This window comes from Mus caroli, chromosome 4 (genome assembly GCF_900094665.2).
Source record: "Mus caroli chromosome 4, CAROLI_EIJ_v1.1, whole genome shotgun sequence".
NCBI lineage: Eukaryota > Metazoa > Chordata > Mammalia > Rodentia > Muridae > Mus > Mus caroli.
Genome location: NC_034573.1, coordinates 126,445,444 through 126,471,367, shown reverse-complemented (window position 1 = coordinate 126,471,367; position 25,924 = coordinate 126,445,444). Strand labels below are relative to the sequence as shown.

The window sequence follows — 25,924 nt, the reverse complement described above, 5'->3', positions numbered from 1 at the left end:
CTCTCTACATAGACCAGGCTGGCCTCAGACTCATAGAAATCTGCCTACCTCTGCTTCCTGAGTGCTTCTGTGATATGTGTACTGTTTATGTGTCTATGTGTAGTCAGAGGACAACTTGCAGGAGTCTGGTCTCTGCCTCCACCATATGGGAATCAAAATCAAGGGATTAGTCTTAGTGGCAAGGCTAATTTTACTGGCCCAACAAAATATTTTGATATTTGGTCACTACTCTGTGTAAATGGCTGAGGCCTGGTGACTCTCTCTCTCTCTCTCTCTCTCTCTCTCTCTCTCTCTCTCTCTCTCTCTCTCTAAGCTTTGTTCTCTGAAACGTCCATGAATACTAACAGTTCTCCCTAAAGGAGTTGGTCACCTTAGGACCTCCAGATGGAGTACTAACAGAGTAAGTAGGTGCACACAGTAGGTGTGCACAATAATGCCCCCAACTGAAATTTCATAACTTCTCACTGGATAGGAATGATGTGTGAATTTATTTAAGCCAATGTGTTTATGAAGAGGCACCCAGATGCACTGGGAGATCTCTGGGATTTAGTTTCTGATTTGCTGTGTGACCCTGGATAAGTCACTTAACATTTCAGAATTTACATTTCCTGTATGCAACCAGCCTAATGAAGCGCCCCTGGGGTTGTGGTGGGAACGAAAGGAACTCTTAATGTGTCCAGGCCATCGGTCCCTGCCTCCCTTCCTTCCTTCCCTCAGCAAGCCCTGGTATTCATTTACCGCCCACCCCACCCCCAGCAACCCCGTCCCAGACCCCCATCCATCATCCTGTCCTTGGCGGAGGTTAAGTGGGTCCCTAAGCAGCGAATCCAAACTCCCCCAAAGCTTGGGCAGCACAATGCGGCCCGCTGTTAGTGAGTAGCCCGGCTGGCCCGCCGGATTGGATTTCAGCCGGGGCAGCCGGCGCTGGCGGATGCCCAGGCCAGCGGCAGGCAGGCTGGGGACATGGTGCAGGAGCTGGCGTCACGGGGACTCCTCCACCCGAGCCTGAGAAAACACAAGCATGCTTCAGGCAGGCAAGGGCCGGGAGCAGCGTGACAGGCAAGAGGGCTGCATAAGGATTTTACATTAGTGGGGTCCCCTTTCCTCGAGCCCAGGGGCCAAGCCGGCAATGCTGGGGAAACAGCGCGATGCCTGCTGGCAGGTTTCACACTAGGAAATCAGAACCTTCCAGGAGCTGGCTCAGGGTTTCTCCAGCATCGTCCCCCAGCTGGCCTTACACTTGGCCAACAGCCCTCTCATCCTCCATACAGAGGAGAGGTCTCTGGAAGGCTGGGCAGGCTGGCCTGAGTTCAAATCCCAGCTCTGCTTCTTTCAGGCTGTGTGACTGCAAGCAGATCCCTGGGCTTCTCTGGGTTCAGTCTTCTCATTTCTGTCATGGGCAAGGACAGGGTCAGCTTCCAGAGTATGAGAAGGCATGGCGCTGAAGGCTCTGATGGAGGGAAGCCATAATTCCCCATCCCCTTTTGGGAGACAATGTGGCCTGGTGGCTTCTGGGATTGAACCAAAAAAGGCCCAATTTTGTTTTGCCTCTTGTTGACCTTGTAGGAGTCCTTGGTGGCTCTGTGCCTCAGTTTCCCCATAAGTTTGCTGTGGGATAACAGTGAGATGATACTAATGAAGTACCTGCCAGAGGTGACCTCCTTGGGCATTAGCCATCATCCTTGTAGATTCTATATGTCCTAGTTCTTGGCACATTGCTCCGTGCAAGGCAGGCTAGTATTGCTAGCACTTGGGAGGCTAATACCAGAGGATCATAAGTTTGAAGACCACCCAGCTACATATCAAGTTTAAGCCCAGCCTAGGCTACCTAGCATGACCCTATCTCAAAAGAGGAGGTTAGAAAACAAGCCAACTGGCTTTGTACCCAGCAAATCCCCCCTCATTTCCTCAAAGCCCCGCAGTGAGAGTCTAGAGCAAGGGCTTATTCAGCCCCATTTCATAGATGAGAAAAATCAAGGCTCAGAGAAGCAAAGAGACCAGCCTGTTGGTGGCCTTGAGTTTACTCCCTGGTTCTTGGCCTCCTCTTAGAAGTCCTCATCTTGGCCATGGAAAGAGCCTTCTGGCTCCCAGCCGCCGATGGCTATGCCTGGCTTCTCACCAGGCTGTGCAATGCCATCCAGGCCTAGATTCAAGTCACCTCTGCCCCATATGCAGGCAGGTACAGTAGGCGCTGTGGGCAGGGTACAGAGCAGTGCATGTCACATGGGCCCCTGGCAGGCTGACTGACTGGGCTGTGGGGAGCTGGAGCAAAGGCCTCTGGGTACAGCTACCGTGGATCTATTCATCTTCAGCCTCAAGCCCCTGCCACAGCCCGATCCCAGCTCTGACTTCATCCCCTATACCAGGGTTGTTCCTTAGCTCTCAGGTGTCAGGACAGGCCACATCACACTCTCCAGGAGTCCTCCGTGGCTCCCTGATGCCCATGGCTCTGATCCAAACTCCTCAGGCCTGCATCCAAGGACCTCTACATTCTGGCTTCTCCCTACATGTCTCCATTGCAGTGAGGTATAGCCTTGAGCCTGCTGCAAGCTGGTCACCTATTTAACCAGTGTCCAGATGCCCCATCTTGTCCCACCTGTGTGTGAGCCCTCTCCACCCAGCGTGGATGCTTCTTCGTCTGAGACGCCTCTGCTGGTTCCATAGCCGGAGCTGATTTTCCTGTGCGTGACCCAGTTCTTCAGCCTGGACCAGCCACTCCACTGCTTCTCCCTGCCTGCCGTGAGTTCATCTGTCGGGCACGAGTCTGGGTGCTCCTCCAGGCAAGGACCCGTGGGTCGGTCTCCGCATCGAGGTCCTTGGCACAGGCTAAAGGAATCAATGTTCACTGAATGACTGTGACTCTGCTCCTACCCCAGCCAGAGGGGGAACAGCCAAGGACAGCTGCCAGGAAGAAGCAGGAGAATGAGCCAAGCTAACAGAGCAGGAAGGGCCAAGCATTCCAGGGAGAACATTCTGGAAGAGTCAAGTCATCAAGTCTTAGAGTAGCGTTGTGTCTTCGGCAAGCAGGATAACTGGACCCTTGAGAGATGGAAAAGATGGCCTGTGGGGGTAACTAGCTTAGCCAGATGTCAGGAGCATGGGGTGGGTTTACTGCAGGGTGAGTTAAGACTTTATCCTGTAGCCTCTTAGGGTTGGTGATGGGATGTGGGCTGTAGATTTGCCACCAACTGCCCTGTACAGAGACAGTGTTCCCCCTGGTGCCAGGCTCTCGGTGCTGAGGCTATAGTGAACCAGCAGATACAGGTCTCACTCAAATGAGGGATCCAAGAGGGCTGGCCATGTGGCTCAATCCTTAGTGGCACAGAAAACCATGTGTGGTGGCACATGTCCTGGCACTTGGGAGGTGGAGACAGAAGGATAGGAGGGCAAAGCTACATAGCCAGTTTAAGACTAGCCAGGATCTGGTGAGACTTTGTCTCAAAAACAATGGGGGTTCCTGAAGATATCACATCACTTGTGCTACACGATCCGTTTATATGATGCAAAAAATGAGGTCCAGAGAGGAGACCACTTTCCTGACAGTAGAAAGTGCTGAAGCCAAGGGTCTACCTGGGCCATCTGTGCCTCCTCCCCTCCTGCTCACTCAGCTTGAGAATACGCGCACACACATACACACGCACACACAAAAACACACACTTGCGAGTGTGCAGTAGCGATTTTTCTTGTTCTGTTTTGTCTCATTTTTGTGGCTACAGCCCTATCATCTTAGAAATAACACAGATGTAGGAGTGGACAGAAGTGGACTCATAAGCTAGTGGCCACTTTTCCATCTCTGACATCAGCCCTCTCATCTGTAAAGTGGGTCCCATGGAATGGACTCTGTAAGTTGTCCTGAACCTGAAATGGTGCCAACCTTCAATATACCCTAAGTGCGTAAGGAACATCCCCTCCTCCTGTCCCTTGGACATATCAGTACAGATGGAGAGTCTGAGAATTCCAACCCAACACGGGCTGGGGCAGAGCTGATGAGGTGGGTTAAGGAGCAGGGGGCATCCATCTACCCCAGCCTGGGAGCAGGGGCCCCGCGCCGCCACCTCCCGTCGGCCTGATGCTAACGACTTCAGTGTGTCTCCCCTTTTAGTTCAAATATTTCTGAAATGCATACTGCTCATTCACACGTAGCCGGAGGGGCCGGCGGGCCTCCCCAGCCTGTGCAATCAGGGCCTCCTGATTGCTTTCTTCTGTGCAGTCTCCAGGAAGCAGAGGGGGTGCGGCAGAGCAGGGCTGGGGCCAACGCCACTCCCGTGGCCCAGACCCTGTTTTCTCCAGAGGAACACTCTGGCTTGAGTTTTTGCCTGATGTGGAGAGTTTGTGTGGCCTCATTTTCCCCATAGATCCTTTGAGGGTCTTTGTTGTTACCCTTTTGTTTTTAATGGCACTTCAGTTGGTCAAGGCCTGGTAAGTGGAGATTGTGCGGACAGATGAACAGCTGTGGCAGGCAGGAGATGAGCAGGTGAGGATGTGGGCTGTTGGGTGGGGTCCAGCGCAGGGGCTTGGCAAGCTGCTGCCCTTCAGCAGACAAGCCTGCTCCAACCCAGGGCCCGCACTCAGAGCTCAGCCGCCAGCCAGCGGTGTCACCCAGTTGGCTCCACCTCCACCGGCTCCTCCGTGCCTCTGCCTCTGGTGTCCCGCCTCCTGGTCCTTTGTCATAGTTTTTTGTCAACCTGACACAAACCTAGTCATTCTTGGGAAGAGGGAATCTTAGTTGAGGGATTGTCTCCCTCAAATAGGCCTGTAGGCGTGTCTGTGGAGCATTTTCTTGATTGGTAATTGATGTGGGAGGGCCCCGCCCCCGCCCATTGTGGGTGGTGCCATCCATAGGCTATGAGAAAGTTCCCTGGCCACGCTGGTTCCTGCCTTGAGTTCCTACTTGGCTTCCCTTCGTGATGGACTGTAAGCCAAATAAAACCTTTCTTCCACAAGGTTGGTTTTGGTCAGTATTTTATCATAGCAACAGAAAGCAAGGCCACCCACCCATTCACCCCAAGCCACCCAGAATTGGCTGGCTCCCTCCTAATTGGCTCTCAAGCCTCCACTGGGCTTCGCTTCTTCCAGGAAGCCATCCCCACAACCCATGGCATACCTCACACAGTCTGAGCTGTGGTCCTCTCCATATCCCGATAGTGATTAATTATCAGTACGGAGTGGCAACAGCTTCCGCGTGCGGGCGAGGGATTGCCGTCAGCGCCACGTGTGTGAGGATGAGGACTGAGGGAACCCAGTGGCTCCCAGAGTGTGAGCAGTGAGGCGGTATTAGGGGACCCTTGGATTGGTAGTTCTCAAATCTCGTTTCCCTCTTCCAATGCCAGAGATACTGATTTTTCCATTTCTAATAATGAGGTCTTTTTTTTTCCTCTTTAAAATGTACTTAAGGAAAAAAAAAGTCAATTGGAAGGAAAACAGTAAATGAATCATAGCCGTCCTAGCTCAGGTTGGAGGTCGGAAGGCCGAAGTCACGTCTACGTGACAGGCCCCAGCTTGCAAAGCTGCCGGAGCAGACTCGGGCAAGTGGGGTGAAGGGGCCTCCTGTGTGCCAAGCCCTATCCTGAGTCCTGGGAACCCAGCACCCACCCTGTGGGATGCCCAGGCTAATGAGAGAGGGTGGCAAACAAGGGATGTTGCCACCCTGGACTCCTGGCTTCTCTCGGCACCCTGAGGGGCAGAGCTGTGGGGTGGGCGGGCTTTGCTCAAAGGTGACCTGGCTTGAGGATATCATGGGGGCAGATGAAGGAGAGGAAGAGGGAGGGGGTGTGAGGAAGAGTGTGCTACACAGCTTGTGCTCCTCCAAGGCGGCTCACCAGAGAAGCAGACAGGCACCCAGACAAGCTCCTGCATCTTTGCCAGCCTCTGTTTTCCTGTTTGTGAAAAGGTACAATATCAAGTAGCTCTTGGCACTGTGCAGATATGAGTGAGTTTTTGGCTATTTTGTTTTTAATTGCATTTACTTGCATTTAGTTGCATTTACTTGTGTGTGTGTGTGTGTGTGTGTGTGTGTGNTCTCTCTCTCTCTCTCTCTCTCTCTCTGTCTAAGCTTTGTTCTCTGAAACGTCCATGAATACTAACAGTTCTCCCTAAAGGAGTTGGTCACCTTAGGACCTCCAGATGGAGTACTAACAGAGTAAGTAGGTGCACACAGTAGGTGTGCACAATAATGCCCCCAACTGAAATTTCATAACTTCTCACTGGATAGGAATGATGTGTGAATTTATTTAAGCCAATGTGTTTATGAAGAGGCACCCAGATGCACTGGGAGATCTCTGGGATTTAGTTTCTGATTTGCTGTGTGACCCTGGATAAGTCACTTAACATTTCAGAATTTACATTTCCTGTATGCAACCAGCCTAATGAAGCGCCCCTGGGGTTGTGGTGGGAACGAAAGGAACTCTTAATGTGTCCAGGCCATCGGTCCCTGCCTCCCTTCCTTCCTTCCCTCAGCAAGCCCTGGTATTCATTTACCGCCCACCCCACCCCCAGCAACCCCGTCCCAGACCCCCATCCATCATCCTGTCCTTGGCGGAGGTTAAGTGGGTCCCTAAGCAGCGAATCCAAACTCCCCCAAAGCTTGGGCAGCACAATGCGGCCCGCTGTTAGTGAGTAGCCCGGCTGGCCCGCCGGATTGGATTTCAGCCGGGGCAGCCGGCGCTGGCGGATGCCCAGGCCAGCGGCAGGCAGGCTGGGGACATGGTGCAGGAGCTGGCGTCACGGGGACTCCTCCACCCGAGCCTGAGAAAACACAAGCATGCTTCAGGCAGGCAAGGGCCGGGAGCAGCGTGACAGGCAAGAGGGCTGCATAAGGATTTTACATTAGTGGGGTCCCCTTTCCTCGAGCCCAGGGGCCAAGCCGGCAATGCTGGGGAAACAGCGCGATGCCTGCTGGCAGGTTTCACACTAGGAAATCAGAACCTTCCAGGAGCTGGCTCAGGGTTTCTCCAGCATCGTCCCCCAGCTGGCCTTACACTTGGCCAACAGCCCTCTCATCCTCCATACAGAGGAGAGGTCTCTGGAAGGCTGGGCAGGCTGGCCTGAGTTCAAATCCCAGCTCTGCTTCTTTCAGGCTGTGTGACTGCAAGCAGATCCCTGGGCTTCTCTGGGTTCAGTCTTCTCATTTCTGTCATGGGCAAGGACAGGGTCAGCTTCCAGAGTATGAGAAGGCATGGCGCTGAAGGCTCTGATGGAGGGAAGCCATAATTCCCCATCCCCTTTTGGGAGACAATGTGGCCTGGTGGCTTCTGGGATTGAACCAAAAAAGGCCCAATTTTGTTTTGCCTCTTGTTGACCTTGTAGGAGTCCTTGGTGGCTCTGTGCCTCAGTTTCCCCATAAGTTTGCTGTGGGATAACAGTGAGATGATACTAATGAAGTACCTGCCAGAGGTGACCTCCTTGGGCATTAGCCATCATCCTTGTAGATTCTATATGTCCTAGTTCTTGGCACATTGCTCCGTGCAAGGCAGGCTAGTATTGCTAGCACTTGGGAGGCTAATACCAGAGGATCATAAGTTTGAAGACCACCCAGCTACATATCAAGTTTAAGCCCAGCCTAGGCTACCTAGCATGACCCTATCTCAAAAGAGGAGGTTAGAAAACAAGCCAACTGGCTTTGTACCCAGCAAATCCCCCCTCATTTCCTCAAAGCCCCGCAGTGAGAGTCTAGAGCAAGGGCTTATTCAGCCCCATTTCATAGATGAGAAAAATCAAGGCTCAGAGAAGCAAAGAGACCAGCCTGTTGGTGGCCTTGAGTTTACTCCCTGGTTCTTGGCCTCCTCTTAGAAGTCCTCATCTTGGCCATGGAAAGAGCCTTCTGGCTCCCAGCCGCCGATGGCTATGCCTGGCTTCTCACCAGGCTGTGCAATGCCATCCAGGCCTAGATTCAAGTCACCTCTGCCCCATATGCAGGCAGGTACAGTAGGCGCTGTGGGCAGGGTACAGAGCAGTGCATGTCACATGGGCCCCTGGCAGGCTGACTGACTGGGCTGTGGGGAGCTGGAGCAAAGGCCTCTGGGTACAGCTACCGTGGATCTATTCATCTTCAGCCTCAAGCCCCTGCCACAGCCCGATCCCAGCTCTGACTTCATCCCCTATACCAGGGTTGTTCCTTAGCTCTCAGGTGTCAGGACAGGCCACATCACACTCTCCAGGAGTCCTCCGTGGCTCCCTGATGCCCATGGCTCTGATCCAAACTCCTCAGGCCTGCATCCAAGGACCTCTACATTCTGGCTTCTCCCTACATGTCTCCATTGCAGTGAGGTATAGCCTTGAGCCTGCTGCAAGCTGGTCACCTATTTAACCAGTGTCCAGATGCCCCATCTTGTCCCACCTGTGTGTGAGCCCTCTCCACCCAGCGTGGATGCTTCTTCGTCTGAGACGCCTCTGCTGGTTCCATAGCCGGAGCTGATTTTCCTGTGCGTGACCCAGTTCTTCAGCCTGGACCAGCCACTCCACTGCTTCTCCCTGCCTGCCGTGAGTTCATCTGTCGGGCACGAGTCTGGGTGCTCCTCCAGGCAAGGACCCGTGGGTCGGTCTCCGCATCGAGGTCCTTGGCACAGGCTAAAGGAATCAATGTTCACTGAATGACTGTGACTCTGCTCCTACCCCAGCCAGAGGGGGAACAGCCAAGGACAGCTGCCAGGAAGAAGCAGGAGAATGAGCCAAGCTAACAGAGCAGGAAGGGCCAAGCATTCCAGGGAGAACATTCTGGAAGAGTCAAGTCATCAAGTCTTAGAGTAGCGTTGTGTCTTCGGCAAGCAGGATAACTGGACCCTTGAGAGATGGAAAAGATGGCCTGTGGGGGTAACTAGCTTAGCCAGATGTCAGGAGCATGGGGTGGGTTTACTGCAGGGTGAGTTAAGACTTTATCCTGTAGCCTCTTAGGGTTGGTGATGGGATGTGGGCTGTAGATTTGCCACCAACTGCCCTGTACAGAGACAGTGTTCCCCCTGGTGCCAGGCTCTCGGTGCTGAGGCTATAGTGAACCAGCAGATACAGGTCTCACTCAAATGAGGGATCCAAGAGGGCTGGCCATGTGGCTCAATCCTTAGTGGCACAGAAAACCATGTGTGGTGGCACATGTCCTGGCACTTGGGAGGTGGAGACAGAAGGATAGGAGGGCAAAGCTACATAGCCAGTTTAAGACTAGCCAGGATCTGGTGAGACTTTGTCTCAAAAACAATGGGGGTTCCTGAAGATATCACATCACTTGTGCTACACGATCCGTTTATATGATGCAAAAAATGAGGTCCAGAGAGGAGACCACTTTCCTGACAGTAGAAAGTGCTGAAGCCAAGGGTCTACCTGGGCCATCTGTGCCTCCTCCCCTCCTGCTCACTCAGCTTGAGAATACGCGCACACACATACACACGCACACACAAAAACACACACTTGCGAGTGTGCAGTAGCGATTTTTCTTGTTCTGTTTTGTCTCATTTTTGTGGCTACAGCCCTATCATCTTAGAAATAACACAGATGTAGGAGTGGACAGAAGTGGACTCATAAGCTAGTGGCCACTTTTCCATCTCTGACATCAGCCCTCTCATCTGTAAAGTGGGTCCCATGGAATGGACTCTGTAAGTTGTCCTGAACCTGAAATGGTGCCAACCTTCAATATACCCTAAGTGCGTAAGGAACATCCCCTCCTCCTGTCCCTTGGACATATCAGTACAGATGGAGAGTCTGAGAATTCCAACCCAACACGGGCTGGGGCAGAGCTGATGAGGTGGGTTAAGGAGCAGGGGGCATCCATCTACCCCAGCCTGGGAGCAGGGGCCCCGCGCCGCCACCTCCCGTCGGCCTGATGCTAACGACTTCAGTGTGTCTCCCCTTTTAGTTCAAATATTTCTGAAATGCATACTGCTCATTCACACGTAGCCGGAGGGGCCGGCGGGCCTCCCCAGCCTGTGCAATCAGGGCCTCCTGATTGCTTTCTTCTGTGCAGTCTCCAGGAAGCAGAGGGGGTGCGGCAGAGCAGGGCTGGGGCCAACGCCACTCCCGTGGCCCAGACCCTGTTTTCTCCAGAGGAACACTCTGGCTTGAGTTTTTGCCTGATGTGGAGAGTTTGTGTGGCCTCATTTTCCCCATAGATCCTTTGAGGGTCTTTGTTGTTACCCTTTTGTTTTTAATGGCACTTCAGTTGGTCAAGGCCTGGTAAGTGGAGATTGTGCGGACAGATGAACAGCTGTGGCAGGCAGGAGATGAGCAGGTGAGGATGTGGGCTGTTGGGTGGGGTCCAGCGCAGGGGCTTGGCAAGCTGCTGCCCTTCAGCAGACAAGCCTGCTCCAACCCAGGGCCCGCACTCAGAGCTCAGCCGCCAGCCAGCGGTGTCACCCAGTTGGCTCCACCTCCACCGGCTCCTCCGTGCCTCTGCCTCTGGTGTCCCGCCTCCTGGTCCTTTGTCATAGTTTTTTGTCAACCTGACACAAACCTAGTCATTCTTGGGAAGAGGGAATCTTAGTTGAGGGATTGTCTCCCTCAAATAGGCCTGTAGGCGTGTCTGTGGAGCATTTTCTTGATTGGTAATTGATGTGGGAGGGCCCCGCCCCCGCCCATTGTGGGTGGTGCCATCCATAGGCTATGAGAAAGTTCCCTGGCCACGCTGGTTCCTGCCTTGAGTTCCTACTTGGCTTCCCTTCGTGATGGACTGTAAGCCAAATAAAACCTTTCTTCCACAAGGTTGGTTTTGGTCAGTATTTTATCATAGCAACAGAAAGCAAGGCCACCCACCCATTCACCCCAAGCCACCCAGAATTGGCTGGCTCCCTCCTAATTGGCTCTCAAGCCTCCACTGGGCTTCGCTTCTTCCAGGAAGCCATCCCCACAACCCATGGCATACCTCACACAGTCTGAGCTGTGGTCCTCTCCATATCCCGATAGTGATTAATTATCAGTACGGAGTGGCAACAGCTTCCGCGTGCGGGCGAGGGATTGCCGTCAGCGCCACGTGTGTGAGGATGAGGACTGAGGGAACCCAGTGGCTCCCAGAGTGTGAGCAGTGAGGCGGTATTAGGGGACCCTTGGATTGGTAGTTCTCAAATCTCGTTTCCCTCTTCCAATGCCAGAGATACTGATTTTTCCATTTCTAATAATGAGGTCTTTTTTTTTCCTCTTTAAAATGTACTTAAGGAAAAAAAAAGTCAATTGGAAGGAAAACAGTAAATGAATCATAGCCGTCCTAGCTCAGGTTGGAGGTCGGAAGGCCGAAGTCACGTCTACGTGACAGGCCCCAGCTTGCAAAGCTGCCGGAGCAGACTCGGGCAAGTGGGGTGAAGGGGCCTCCTGTGTGCCAAGCCCTATCCTGAGTCCTGGGAACCCAGCACCCACCCTGTGGGATGCCCAGGCTAATGAGAGAGGGTGGCAAACAAGGGATGTTGCCACCCTGGACTCCTGGCTTCTCTCGGCACCCTGAGGGGCAGAGCTGTGGGGTGGGCGGGCTTTGCTCAAAGGTGACCTGGCTTGAGGATATCATGGGGGCAGATGAAGGAGAGGAAGAGGGAGGGGGTGTGAGGAAGAGTGTGCTACACAGCTTGTGCTCCTCCAAGGCGGCTCACCAGAGAAGCAGACAGGCACCCAGACAAGCTCCTGCATCTTTGCCAGCCTCTGTTTTCCTGTTTGTGAAAAGGTACAATATCAAGTAGCTCTTGGCACTGTGCAGATATGAGTGAGTTTTTGGCTATTTTGTTTTTAATTGCATTTACTTGCATTTAGTTGCATTTACTTGTGTGTGTGTGTGTGTGTGTGTGTGTGTGAACATCCCATGACACATATGTGGTGTTCTATGGACAACTTTTGGGAACTGTTTATCTCCTATGATATGGGTCCCCTGGAATTGAATTCAAGGTGCCAGACTTGGTAGCAAGTACTCTCACCCCTGAGCCATCTCACTGGCCTGTTGCTGTTTTGAATGAAACAGGGTCTTTAAGTAGCTCAGGCTAGCCTGAAGTGCCTCATGCAGGTGAAGATGGCCTGGAACTCCTGCTGAGATGAAAGCATGCCCATGACCTTGCCGGGGTCTCCGTGAACTTTAGCTCTCTCTCCCTTTGCAGATGTTGGGATTTGAAAGCTGCTTGGATGTTACGAGAGGCAGCGCTGGGATAGAATTTAGGGTTGGTGTCCTGAGCCCGAGCCGTTGCCTGAGGGGAGAGCTATGATTTCCACATTTTGTGGAGAGGAAGCCTGACTTCTCTGACTGGTTTGGCTAGAACAAAGAAGCTAGGCTATCCAGGGGGCGCAGCCTTCGATGGAGCAGGAAAGGAGTCCTTGGAGGCTGTGGCTGTCCCTGTGAGGGCCGATGCTTGTGAGATGTTAGCAAGCTTCGTTGTCCTCTCTGGGGGCCGCAGAGCAAGGCACACTACTCTGGAGGCCTTTGGACTCCCCTCTGTTTCTAAGAGGCCAGCCTCTGAGGTGAGCTTGCATGGCACCGGATGGTTTGTGGAGCCCCACACTACACCTGAGGCAGTAGTCGACGCTTAGGGAGGACCTGCTGTGTGTGGACTCTGGCTGATATACTCCCCTGTGGTTACTCTCTGTACCCAGAAGGGATTCAGTGAGGAAAATGGAGCTTTGAAAGACTCGAGTTTAGCAGGGTTTAGTTCCACACGCCTATAATTCAAGCTCCTCAGGAGCCCAAGGCAGGAGTTCAAGTTCAAGGCCAGCCTGGGAAATTACTGCAAAAACATATTAGGCTGGGATATAACTTAGTAGCAGAATGCTTACCTAGCATGTTTAAAACCAGCTTCAACCTGAGAGAGAGAGAGAGAGAGAGAGAGAGAGAGCGCAAGGCCAGCAAAAAAGAGAACCTGTGTTAAAATTGAGGTAGACCAAGCATGGTGGTATACACACCTGTATTCCTAGTACTTAGGAGTCAGAGGCAGGAGCATTGCTGTAAATTCTAGGTCAGCCTGAACAATATCATGAGTTCTTTTTTTTCCCCACATATTGCATTAAAGTTTTTTAATTTAATGTGCATGTGAGACATACTCAAGTGCAAAAACACACCCAGACACACACACACAAACACACACACCCCATCATATACATAAGGACACCTTCAGAGGACACCATCTCGCAAAAGTCAGTTTTCTCCCCCTATCATATGGACCTGGGGATCAAACTCAGATGATTGGCAGACTTGGTGGCCAGTTCTTTTCCCAACTGACCTCCTTGCTGGTCCCATATTGAGTTCTAAGTCAGCCAGGCAACGAACGAGATCCTGTCACACAAAAACCAAAACAGGAAGAAGCCGAGGTCCCTGCCCTGCTCACACCGCTTTCACAGGCAAAGGGAAAGGAGGCACGAGAGTTAAAGGGCCAAGGTGGGTTTGGGGGAGGTCAGCCCTTTGCCCCATCCTGCCGAAGCTCGGGGGGGGGGGGGGGGGGGGGGCGGGGCACAGTTTCCAGAAAGCTGGCTTAAGGCAGAGCCCAGAGGAGGGAGGAGAAGAGTCCCGGCCGGCCCCACTACCTGTCCCTTTCCTCCTCCTGGCTCTTTCCTGGGAAGCGCTGCCTTCTTGCTTATCCCTCTAGCTATTTCCCACCCAGCTTGGCCAGGGTGTGGATAGGTGTGGTGGGAGGAAGACAGAGCCCAGGGCTTCTTGGGGAGCCTGATTTAAGCTGTGACCTTTACAGTGTGCCTTGTGGTGTGTCACTTCTATCCCCTGGGTCCGAGTTTTCCAGCATCACCTCGCAGTCCCGCCTCCTCTAAGCCATGGAATCTTCTAGTGCTTTTTCCTTGGGGTCAGCCCAGGAATCTAGCCAAGGGGTGGGGCCACCTGCTTGGCGGGGCTGGCCTCCCATCCGACCCCACTGTGTCCCAGGAGAGGCTCCCCTCTCCCTGCCCCCAGCAGCTGCTTGCAGGGCCCAGGCTGAGAGCCCAGCTTGGCGCGTCTCTGGCTGAGTCCGATGAGAGAAAACAGGTTAAAAGTTCAGCCCTTGTTCTCTCCAGGAAGAAGAATCTGTAGCATTCCGAGTGTGAAAAGCAACCTTCTTTCAGCTCCCAAGCTGCACAATGGAACTTCCCCCCAATTTGCCATCAAAAGGATGCCCTTGGCACTGGCTCCCACTGTCCCTGGCACCCCCTCCCCATCACCCCCTCTCAAGCGCAAAAGGACACAGTGACCACAAACTCGAGCCCCAGGCGGTCATGAGGGCTCTTCTTGCAGCTTCTCTTGTCAGCTCAGAGGTCCGGCTGGGGTCACCTCCGCCTAGACACCCCTCCCTCTCCCGCCCTCCATCAACACCTCCCTGTCGTAGTTCACACCCTCATTACCTCCATTTGGATCGGCTCTGCAGCCTGGACACTCTCCTGTCCCTGGCGCATCTAGCATAGACCAAAGGACTAGTTGTTTCAAGTGCCTAGAAATATAGACAGTAGAAGGCAAAACACCTGTGTGTCTCTTGTCTGGTCTCTAGGAAGTCCCTTCTGCCTGTGCCTCAGATCCCCTCTTTCCAAAATAAGGCTACTGGGCAGGACTAGGCAGGCATCTCAAATGGTCTGTTTTTTATTTCCTGGAATGCTATGGAAGAAGTAAGTAGTGGCCATAGAGTGCAGAGATCGATTAGTGATGCCTGCAGCGGTTACAGAGATGGCCACATGATGTGGGTATTGGATAATGATGCCTGTACCAGGCACAGAATTGAAGTATAGTAAAGTGTGCTTCCTATCATAGGTGGTCTGGAGCTGTGAGCTCCTAGACCTCACAGTCACTTTTACTAATCTCCATCACCAGGCTATGAGCTGCTCCATAGTTGGGAGATGTTTTTAAAAATAATAATTATTTATTAGTAGTATATGTGTGTACATGATGGTTATGTATGATCAGGGGAACCTATGGCACTACACACATGTTAATGTTCATTAATGGAGTTGACTCTTTGTTTCCGCCCTCTTGTGGGGTCCAGAGGTTCAACTCAGGTTCTAGTTTTCTCTCTTAGAATATTCAGGACAGTGCCTGGTAAAAGACAGATATTGAGATATCTCTGTTGAACGAATGGTTGAGAGTATCCGTGTAGATCCATTCAAAGAGCTACGGTTCAGTTCCGTTTCGAGAGCCTTTTGTTAGGAAAGGACTCCAGGGGAAGGCTTCTGACCCTGATTTGGGATTAGCAGGATCTGCAGGGCCTGTGGGTCTCCTTCACTTTAAGCTATATGGCTTCTTCCCACAAGTGACTGGTTCTGACACTGGTTTGAGTCTCTGGCACCCCAGCGGGCAAGGGACAAGCACACTCTGGTGTTTGCTCTTAGCACCCTCTTCGGGGCTTGATCCTGGGGTAGAGTTGGCTGAGAACTGGAGGAGGGAGTCCAAGGATGGGGACATTGTATAAGAAATGTTTCCTAGTTTCTGAAGAAGAGGGGAGGGTACCTACAGAGCATGTATCCAGAGGCAAATGATGGGTCCCCAAAGGTTGAAGAGGGATTCCTTCCAAGACTGGCATTTCAGTCTTGATACAAGTTGAAAAGCAAATAGATTCTTGAATTTTGACATAAAATTTGAGGGATTGGTTGTAGATCCTTTGGAACCCAAGGGAGAGAACTCTAGATTAAGACCCTCCACCAGGCTAAAGAGTTGGTTGCACACACCTTTAATCCCAGCATTTGAGAGGCAGAGGCAGGTGGATCTCTGAGTTTGAGGCCAGCCTGGTCTATAGAGTGAGTTCCAGGACAGCCAGAGTTACACAGAGAAATCTTGTCTAGAAAACATTCAAACAAACAATCCAAAATAACAACAACAAAGACCACTCCACCAGTAAAGAAAGGGCCCGATAGTTCCTAGGTTAGTGAGATGTGATTATCTGGGGTGGGGGAATGACCACAGAGAGAAGGTCATAATAGAAGTAGACTCCCACGATTGCCTAGGCTCTTGGAGTAGCGGGAGTATGGAGCAGAGAGGCTGGGTTTGGAGGAATAGAGGAAGCTCTGTAAGAACAAACCCTGAAGAGCAAGACCCCAGGGTTTACAGAGTGACTGACAGATAGCACAGGGTGGTGACTCTCTGCTCTTCCCACAGAAACCCTGATGGACTCTACGACAGCAACGGCTGAGCTGGGCTGGATGGTACATCCCCCATCAGGGGTGAGTTCTGCTCCCTCATACCCTGCTTGGCTGGCTCCCCCAGCATGCCCCACAGTGTACTGGTACCTTGAACATCCTCTCACATCCCCCAGGCCCTTTCCTCTCCTAAGGGCCTACCTAGTCTAGCGAATCTCACCCTCCCCATCCCTACCCTTGATTGAGTACCCGTTTCCATGACAACAGGGGGACACTTTGGCCTTTATCCTGTAGAATTTCCCTGGGGGGAGGCTGAGAAGTAGGTACTCGCGTGGCACGCCCATTTCAGAAGAGGGAAGTGTTTCCCTTGAGATTCTGTTCTGGGTCAGAGACCACACCAAATACCTTTTACATGCCTTCTCCAGTACTGAAGCTCAGAGAGACAGGGACTCCCGCCAGGGCCTGATAATTTCTAATGAAGGGCTTAGGGTTGCTTGATGTGATTTGGTTTTTGGTACTTGGGGATCAGACCTGGGGTCTCATACAAACATTCTACCACTGAGATGTACCCCCAGCTGAGGCTCAGGTTTACAATAGGGATCAAGTTCTCACGACCCCAACTTTGAATCCCCATAAGACAAGATCCCCTGGGTATACATCCCTGGGTTCTTTTTATATTTGTTTTGAGAAAGGGTCTCACGTATCACAGGCTAGCTGCAAACTAGCTGTGTAGCTAAGGCTATGACATTGAACTTCTGATCCTCCTGCCTCCACTTTCTGGATGTCGTGATTACAGGTAGGCCCCACCACGATCACTTTTGTTCAGTGCGGGGCCTGGGACCCGAGTCTTGTGCAAGCTAGGCAACCACTCTATCGACTGAGCTCCATCCCCAACCCATCCCTGAGTCCTTATTGCATCCTTTGGATAGGATCTAAGCCCACGTCTGTGTTCCCAGTATCCTGAGAGAAAGATGAGACTGGACGGCCCTTCTCTCTCCCTAACATTGTCTCAGCTCCTGCCATTACCCTGAGACCATGGGTCGTCCCTTTGCCTTTCTGACTCTGGTTTCTTCACCTGTGAAGTGGTGGTCTTCCCCACTGTTACAGGAAGGTTCCTCCAAAGCATCTAACATTGAGGCTGGCATGGGTTTGCTCCCAACAGAGAATAGCAATAGTAATTATCACCATCAGCATCAGCATCATCGTCAATTTTAATAATCACTCCACCTATCCCGTGGTCTCTGGGGAGGCCTCAGACTCTACAACCCATCCCCCCTTTCCACTCCAGTCTTCTAAGGGGACTCAGCTGCAGCCCTAGGGATCCATACTCCCCCCTCAGGCCTCGCTCTCAATAGGCAGGGCCCCAGGGTCAAGCTTCTTTCTGTGGCTCTTTCTTGTCACCAATTTTCCATCTGCGAAGGCTGCTGGGCCCACAGCCCCACCCTGCCAGTAATGAGGCCAGGCTGGGCTGCAGGGCCCCCGGACGCAATTATTTGGGGTGTTTGGGCTGCAGGGCCTCCGCATGTTAATTAGAGAGAGGGGAGAAAGGCAGAGTGCTCTAATTAAGTGCTCTAATTAAGTTCTGAGGAAGAGCAGCGGTTGTAACAAGGGGCTGACTTTGTCACATGGTGCCACCAGAAAGAAAAAAAAAAATTAAATGTGATGTAGGGAGCTTCAGAGTCACCACTGAGGCAGAGGCCGGGCCTGCAGGCTCTGGCTTCCCCACATGCATGCACCTTTCATCACCACATCCAGCTCTCTCCAAGCCCCGAACGGCACGGTCAGCCACCGACATCTCCGTGATCATCTGCCAGTCCCACAGCCGCATTTAGCAGATGGGGAAATCAAGGCCCAAAGAGGAGAGAGAAATTGCCCAAGCATATGCAACAAGTCAGCTGTGCCTGTTCTGAAGCCATGTGGGCGGCGAGCCTGTGCACAGGAGCAGAACTCTATGGCTTGAGTCACATGATCATCTCCCCCTCTTCTGCAAAATGGCTCCCACATGCTATGTGTGAGAATGGTGACAAGGAATGAAACCCTGTGACGGCTCTAGCCTCAGGCCTAGCCTGGGTGGGCACAGAGGAAGAGAAGGAAGCTGCTCTCAGTAGGTACTCCAACCCACCGAAGCGACGGGACCAAGGAGGCAAGGGTTTCTTGTCCCCAGGGAGAGTCCATGAGTACAAACCCAGGAGACTTCGGGCAGCTGCTGTAAACAGGCTCAGGGTAGCAAGGGTGGTTGAGGGCTGCTGGGCAGAGCCCAGTGTAGCTCAGTGACAGAGTGCTTGTGGAGCATGTGCGAGCCCCAGGTTCCATCTTCAGGACCATCCTGGGGGGGCGGGGCAGGGTTAACAAAGGACACTTGAGAGCATCACAGAACTGGATTGGACAGAGACTCATCCTGAGCTCAGCCTGAGTTGCAGAAGTGTAACAGGGCTCCATGCTCTTTCTATCTGCTCTCAGGCAATCCAGCCCAGCCCACACAGCATGGAGACTTAGAGGGTCTGTCTGGTTAGTTACGGCTCAGGAACAGAGAGGGTGGTTGACTCCTTCCAGGTGCCAGGAAGCACCAGTTCCCAGAGATCTCAGTGGGTGCAAGTCCCCGAGGGAAGTTGCTGTCCTAGGGACAGACCCTGGCTTCCCATCACCCTAGATCAGTGAGGGTATGGGCCATCTTCCTGCATCAGATTGGGAGTTTCCACGGGGCAAGGACATATCTCTTTCACTCATTGGGAGCTTTCTGAGAGGGGAGGGGCAGGGAACAGATGCTCTGTCACCTCAATCAAACAAATAGTCCCCATCCTGTGCATAAAGCTGTCTTCTTGTATCAGAAAGTGCTCAGTCTGTGCAGGTCCCTTCCAAGGTCCTGCACTCTGGACTCTCCTGAGCCAACAGTCTGTGGTCCTTTGTCAGATTAGTGTACCCCTGACCGTCAGAGTCACATATCCCATGAGGACTAGCGAGCAGGGTATGCGCCTTGTAACCATCAGGCTGGTACTTATAGACTAAGAATTTCTCATCAAGACTGTGTCTCCTCCATCAGATGGAAAAGCGTCTCCATCATCAGAGTCTCTATGCCCCTCCCCCACCCTTAGCCACTTCAGCGGGTATTTGGTATTTTTCCCCTGCGACTAAGTACCACCTCCCCCATCTGACTAGCCTTTCTCTCGCAGTGGGAAGAGGTGAGCGGCTACGACGAGAATATGAACACTATCCGTACCTACCAGGTGTGCAATGTCTTTGAGTCAAGCCAGAACAACTGGCTACGGACCAAATTCATCCGGCGCCGTGGCGCCCACCGCATCCACGTGGAGATGAAGTTCTCGGTGCGTGACTGCAGCAGCATTCCCAGCGTGCCGGGCTCCTGCAAGGAGACCTTCAACCTCTACTACTATGAGGCTGATTTTGACCTAGCCACCAAAACCTTTCCCAACTGGATGGAGAATCCGTGGGTGAAGGTGGACACCATCGCGGCCGATGAGAGCTTCTCTCAGGTGGACCTGGGTGGCCGCGTCATGAAAATCAACACTGAGGTGCGAAGCTTCGGTCCCGTGTCCCGCAATGGTTTCTACCTGGCCTTCCAGGACTATGGCGGCTGTATGTCCCTCATTGCTGTGCGTGTCTTCTACCGGAAGTGCCCCCGAATCATCCAGAATGGTGCCATCTTCCAGGAGACACTGTCGGGGGCTGAGAGCACTTCGCTGGTGGCAGCTCGGGGCAGCTGCATCGCCAATGCTGAAGAAGTGGACGTGCCCATCAAACTCTACTGTAACGGGGACGGCGAATGGCTGGTGCCCATCGGTCGCTGCATGTGCAAGGCGGGCTTCGAGGCTGTGGAGAACGGCACCGTCTGCCGAGGTAAGAGGCCGTGGGGCGGGGCCCTGCAGATGTATGGTGATGCTGGAGCCTCAGCCTGGCAGCTGGACTCTTGACTGACAAGGCTGGAGGTTTTCCGTGGCTGGCTCTGCAAGCCCCCTTATCTAGCACTTCCTGGATAATGGTTTGTGTTTATAGAACAAGTATACTCATGTCCTGGGCTCTAAGAGAATACAGGAACTTTGTTTTAATTATTGTATGACTACTTACTTAGGTAAACGGTGGGGTTTGTTTTTTTTATTTTTTTTTCCTTGTTCATTTGTGGAAGTGATGGGTTTTGTGTTTAAGAAGAGAAATAAGTCATGATGAATGACTTTTAGATGTAAGTTTCCAGTGAGCTTGTTCTGGTCTGTGTAGGCCAGGCTGAGCTGAAGTGACAAGACAATAACGCTTATTTCTCCCCCATGCTACGTGGCCAGGATGGGTCAGTTTGAGATTCCTTCCCCTGGGAGCTCAGTGACAGAGGAGCCACTGTTTGGAATATTACTGTCATCACAGCAATCTGAGGGGGAGATTGTGGGAGCTGCAAACAGGCCCCAATACGGCCACCTAAAATAACCCACGCCTTTCTCCTATCTGCTCAAAGGCCAGCATAAGTCCATGGTCACTTGCCACTCAGAAATCGGCACAGGCACTTCATACCTCAGGGTGAACTATTTTTACCATGTACCAGACATGTACAGGACACAACTCACATGAAACCATTGAGGGCAAGTACTGTTTTCTGAGAAGGGAATTGAAGATCAGGAAGGTCACACAGTTATCAGGAGATATAAAAGTCTCACTCAAGGAATATGGCTACAAATCCCGCTCTCAGAACCACCAAAAGGGGCTGTTTCATCTAGGGAGACATGGCCACAAACAACAGTGCAGGAGAGACTTACATAGGACAAAGCATCATTAAGATGACTGCAAGCATAAGAGGTTTGCAGGAGGTATCTCAGGGTGGTAAGAGGGTTGCAAAGGCAGTTAAAACCTGCTTCCAATTGCAGCCCTGCCCCTTCTTAACCCAGTGACCCTGGCCAAGTGCAAAGCCATCTTTCATAGGATGGTGTGGGAAGTCAAGAACTTGAGATGTGTAAAATGCTTATCATCGATTCTGGCATAGGAAGTGCATAACAGATGTCCACTAAATTTGATGGTGTGTGCAGAGCTGGCCAGGCTGTGCTCAGTGGTTGTTTTATAGGAGGTTGGAGCCTACTGTGTTATTTCCCACTGGAATATGATGTGGTATTGGAGTGCTGGGATGTCCCACATGCCAGGCTGAGGAGAGTTTAGATTGTGTAAAACCAGGGAATGTTTCCCTGGAAATGCAAATAGGAGCCTCTGGTAAAATCCACCCTTTCTAAGCTTCTCCCTCCAGCCTTTCCTGTCTTTGGTTTTCCTCTGTAACCCTGGCTGTCCTGGTCTCTCTGTAGACCAGGTTGACCTGGAACTCAGAGATCTGCCTGCCCACACCCAGTAAGGTAGTGTTCTCTTGATCCTGGAGGGGTGAGTAGGATGGTAGAGAGAGTATTTTATGTATTATATGGGTGCATCACCTGTCAATCAAAAAAAAAAAAAAAGAAAAAAACCTCTGGCATATAGGAAAGTGTAGAATAGAAGGTGGGACATCCAGGAAGCAGAAAGGATTCAGAGGTAAAGCCAAGTGTGAGAGATTTGCCTGGGAAGATGTGTTGAGACAAACACTTGATACCTGAGCACAGTTAACCAGCCACGTGGCAGAATGTAGATTAGAGTAAATGGGTTATAATAAGTTAGAACCTAGTCAGAGAAGAGTCTAAGTAGCTATACAGCCAAGGTATTGGTAAATATATTTGAGTCTGAGTCTTATTTCTGGGAGCGTGGGCCTAGGATGAAGAACCAGGACCAAACATCTACATAAGGATGAAGGCAAGGTTTCTTTGGGAAGCAGTCACAGCAGTGTCAGAGATGGTGGCTGTGTGTGCTGGGATGTCACAATGCTAAGTGACAAAGCATGAAGCCAATGAGTGCTTACCCAAGACAGTGATGGGATATAAAGGCAGGCCAGGTCAAATAAGGAGTCAGGGCTACCAGAAAGTTCACTTCAGGAGAGAAATGGACCTTTGTGTGTGTCTGTGTCTATGTGTGTGTCTGTGTGTGTGTGTGTATCTGTGTGTGTAAGGCAACACATTCTGTTGTATTATTGTTTTTCTTTGTATGTATGGGTGTTTTGCCTGCATATATGTCTATGTACTGTATGTGTGCCTAATACCCAAAGAGTCCAGAAGAGCGCACCAGATCCCCCAGAATTAGAGTTACAGTTGTGAACAGCTGGATGGGTGCCGGGAACTAAACTCAGTCCTCTGCAAGCACAGCTAGTGCTCTTAACCACTGAGCCACCTCTCCAGCCCCCTGTTGTATCTTTAAAAAAAAAATTGTATTTGTTTATTTTTAAGATATTAAAGTTGAGCCAGGGTCTCACATATGCTAGGCAAGCCCACTGCAACTGAGCTATATCCCCGGCATACAAGTTCAGTTTTATACCCTTGGAAAGAACACAGCCTTGGATGACAGCAGAGATGGAGACAGGGATACAACACCCAGAAATCAATTGTTCATGATGGTTGTTTATTCATTCATCAAACTCCCAAACCTTGTGCAGAGCCTCAGGAGATGCGGGGGCGGGGTGGGGGTGGGGATGCAGCTTCAGCCCCATACTCTGGGCCTCACAGTTCTTGGAGGGAACAGACTTGTTATAAACAAAGGCTGGAGACAGAGACCCAGCACTCGATTTCATTGTACTGCTTATGCAGGTGGGTACAGGACGGTATAGGAAGTGACAGGAGGTGTCTTAGAGGCCACGATGTCTGGGATGAGTCTGGGAAGAGAGATATATTGGATAAGGGAACCCAAAACTTCCAGAGGATGGATCTGCACGGATCAAGTCCTGAGGACATGAGTCGGCTGGGCCCTTTGCAGGCCTGGATGATCTAGGCAGGATTGAAGGGTTCAGGGGGATCTGGGAGGAGCTGTCCTCTGAGGGTACTCAGCCAAGGACATACCTTCCTTCATTCATCTATTGCTGCTTAGCAGAACCTCCCAGGACTTAGCAGGCTGCAGTCAGCAGGTATTACTAAGTGGGTTCTGAGGGGCAGAAGTGGTCCAGCTGTGACCTCTGCCTGCCACCAGCTATGGCTGCAGAGTCACTGTCCAAGGAGGGTTTTTTTTTTGCCTTGATCCCTCCTGAGGTTGTCACCCAGCCTCTCACATGCACATAGACTCACCCAGAGAAAGGACCCAAGACAAAGGTAGTATTGTTGTGCATGTATGCATGTGTGTGTGTGTGTGTGTGTGTGTACCAATGCACATGAGCGTGCATGAGTGCTCAGGCCAGAGGACAACCTCAGGTATGGAACCAGCCTTTATGACAGGATCTCCGAACTGGCCTGGAGCTGGGCAATTAGGTTAGGCTGTAGATGTGGCAGCCACCTGTGGTGCAATAGGAGAGGCAGGGAGGCTCACACAGGAGTGATGAGCCAGTGTTTGCTCATTCTTTTACTTCAAGGATTGTTGGCTTCTCTTGTGGAACAGAAACAGCTGGCAAATTGCTGAAAACACAGGTGTCCAGGTTTGGTTCCATTCTCTCCCCTGGTCACATGGCTCTGAGGCAAGCCGGTTAGATATTCTGTCCTAAGACTGCTCAGACAAGCAAGGGGAAAGATAGCACATAGATAGACTTGGATGGTAGATATTCACAGCAAGTGGATAGAACCTAGTGGGGCCGCTGAAGGTCAAGAAGATGAGCACAAAACTAGCCCTGCCCCTACCCTAAAAGCCTCAACGGAAGAGGGGAAGAGGACCCGGAGCAGATCCTCCTATCAGCCGAACATGATGTGGGAAAAGAAAAATCTCTTCCCCCTCCCCCTTTTCCCTCACATTGATTTGAGAAGATAAGGCTAGACGCTGTCTTCCTGGCAGGGGGGCAATAGGTAGCATTGCCACTGCCCCAGGGTGTACATGGTACCTAACAGAGGGGATCTATTACTATAGCACTGAGTGCCTTATAAACTAAGAGCTAAGTGGGTTCAGTCTATCTCCAGTGCCGATTGTATGCAGTGCATACTGAGGGAGCCAACTATCCTGTCATCGGTTACTGAGCACTCTCTGTATACCATAAAGCCCTTTAGCAAACAAAGGTTGAGTACCTACTGTGGGTCAAATATATACCAGTCACCTGGGCCACGCAGAAGTGAGCCACACAAACCCCAAGAACGTTTAGAACGCTGCATCTTTCCAGCACTTAGCTAGAATTTAGTCTGGGTAGGAAGATGGGGAAGAGGAATGGAGAAGGGAAGGGTTAATGAACAGACTAGTCAGTTCGGAATGAGTACAGAAGAGATCCCAGATGATGGCGGCGATCCACAAAGCACCCACCCCAAGGAGGCTTCTCAGATGTTACTTGAAGCTGCTGCGGGCCTTCCCAAGAGGACCTAAGAAGACCATCCCAAACTGAGAGGACCAGAAAAACTCTGATGTTGAGGGCTGAGAATGTAGCTCAGATGGTAGAACATTTACCTAGTGTGTACTGAGTCCCCAGACTGATCATACATATTAGGACATACCTCGAATTCCAGCACTCAGGAAGAGGGGCCAGGGGACAAGGAGTTTACAATCATCTCTGAGTTGACCGGCATGGTAAAATACACCTTTCATCCCAGCATTGCAGAGGCAGAGGCAGAGGCAGAGGCAGAGGCAGAGGCAGAGGCAGAGGCAGAGGCAGAGGCAGAGGCAGAGGCAGAGGCAGAGGCANCAGAGGCAGAGGCAGAGGCAGAGGCAGAGGCAGAGGCAGAGGCAGAGGCAGAGGCAGGTGAATCTCTGTGTGTTCGAAGCCAGTCTGGCCTACAAAGTGAGTTCCACATAGTAGTATGCAGAGTGTAGACCTGCCTGAGGTGAGCTCCATCCTGGGGAGGCACTGAGAGGAAGGTATCTATGAGGAAGTGATGTTGGCATTAGTATAGAGGGTGAGAGGAGAGGATGGAGGGGACTGTGTGAATAAGGACACCAAAATGTGGCCCTGTGGGATGATGGATTGCTCTGCCAGCCATCTTGGGCAGAAGCGTGGCTCACTTCTCTTGATGCTGCTGCCGGCTAGTGGACTGGTGCAGCCTTTTAACATGGTGATACAATGTCCTTATCTCCGAAGTTAAACTGTGCAATTAAGTTACAAAAACAAAAAACCCACCACCCTCAAAAGATTGTAATATGTTTTAAGTGTATTCATTTGTGTTCAGACACATTCACAGCTATCCTGAGGCACTGTGGTCCCTGAGCCTCAGGTTGAACACACCTTTCTCGTGTGTTGCCTCTTCCTGATTTGTTGAGTGCCTGATCTGCTCCCACCCCTGCATACACATACCAGGTGGTGACCCCTGCACAGAAGCCCTCCTCCCCCTCCTCCCCCTCTCCCCCCTCCCTCCAGGACCTAGCAGGTGTTCTTCTCTGTGGTTCCCACCCAATGCCATGGGTCTGACTCTGACTTTTGTTTTTGGCGTGTTATCAGTTTGGTTATAAAGTGCCCTGTCTTGCGTTTCTATGGATTGTCTCTATCTCCCTGTTTCCCTTTGTCTCCCCACTCCCCACCTTAGCCCTCACCCAGTTGGCTCTCTAGCTTAGCTGCCTTTGGGAGCCCTGTCCTTCCCTGTCTCACCTACAGTAGATGTTTGGGCACACCCCCTGTGAGCAGGGTGGGCAGCTGCTCCCCATGCAGGGAAGCTGCACACACGTGCTGGTTGGCTGGCTCCCGCCAAGACCCAGACTTAGTAACTTCTAAGCTTTGACCGTGGCTTCCCTGCCTCACACCCTGCCCAGCCCTGCTCCTCCCAGACCCTGGCCTCTCCTTGACTTTGGCTTTGGAGGCCTTCTTTCAAACCTCCCTCTTACCATGTGACCTTGGGCAGGCCACTGATCTGTTTTCTCATCTGCAAAGCGTCTCACAGAAGGGCTGCAGTGCAGAGCCAAATGCCTAGCAGTTTTAGGAACTAAAACAGGGACTTTTACAAACAGTCTCGGGTGGTGTGTTGATTTTTTTTTTTTTTTT

General features: G+C 51.8%; 1 protein-coding gene across 4 annotated transcripts in view; it reads left to right on the top strand.

Moving 5' to 3' along the window:
• Nucleotides 1-25,924, top strand: part of Ephb2 (EPH receptor B2) — a 188,436-nt gene that overhangs the window by 50,647 nt on the left and 111,865 nt on the right. For all 4 annotated transcript variants that reach the window (XM_029476643.1, XM_021159263.2, XM_021159261.2 and 1 more), the window contains exons 2-3: nucleotides 16,010-16,074; nucleotides 19,161-19,845. In XM_029476643.1, coding sequence (XP_029332503.1) covers nucleotides 16,010-16,074; nucleotides 19,161-19,845 — 750 coding nt within the window. The remainder of the gene's footprint in view (nucleotides 1-16,009; nucleotides 16,075-19,160; nucleotides 19,846-25,924) is intronic.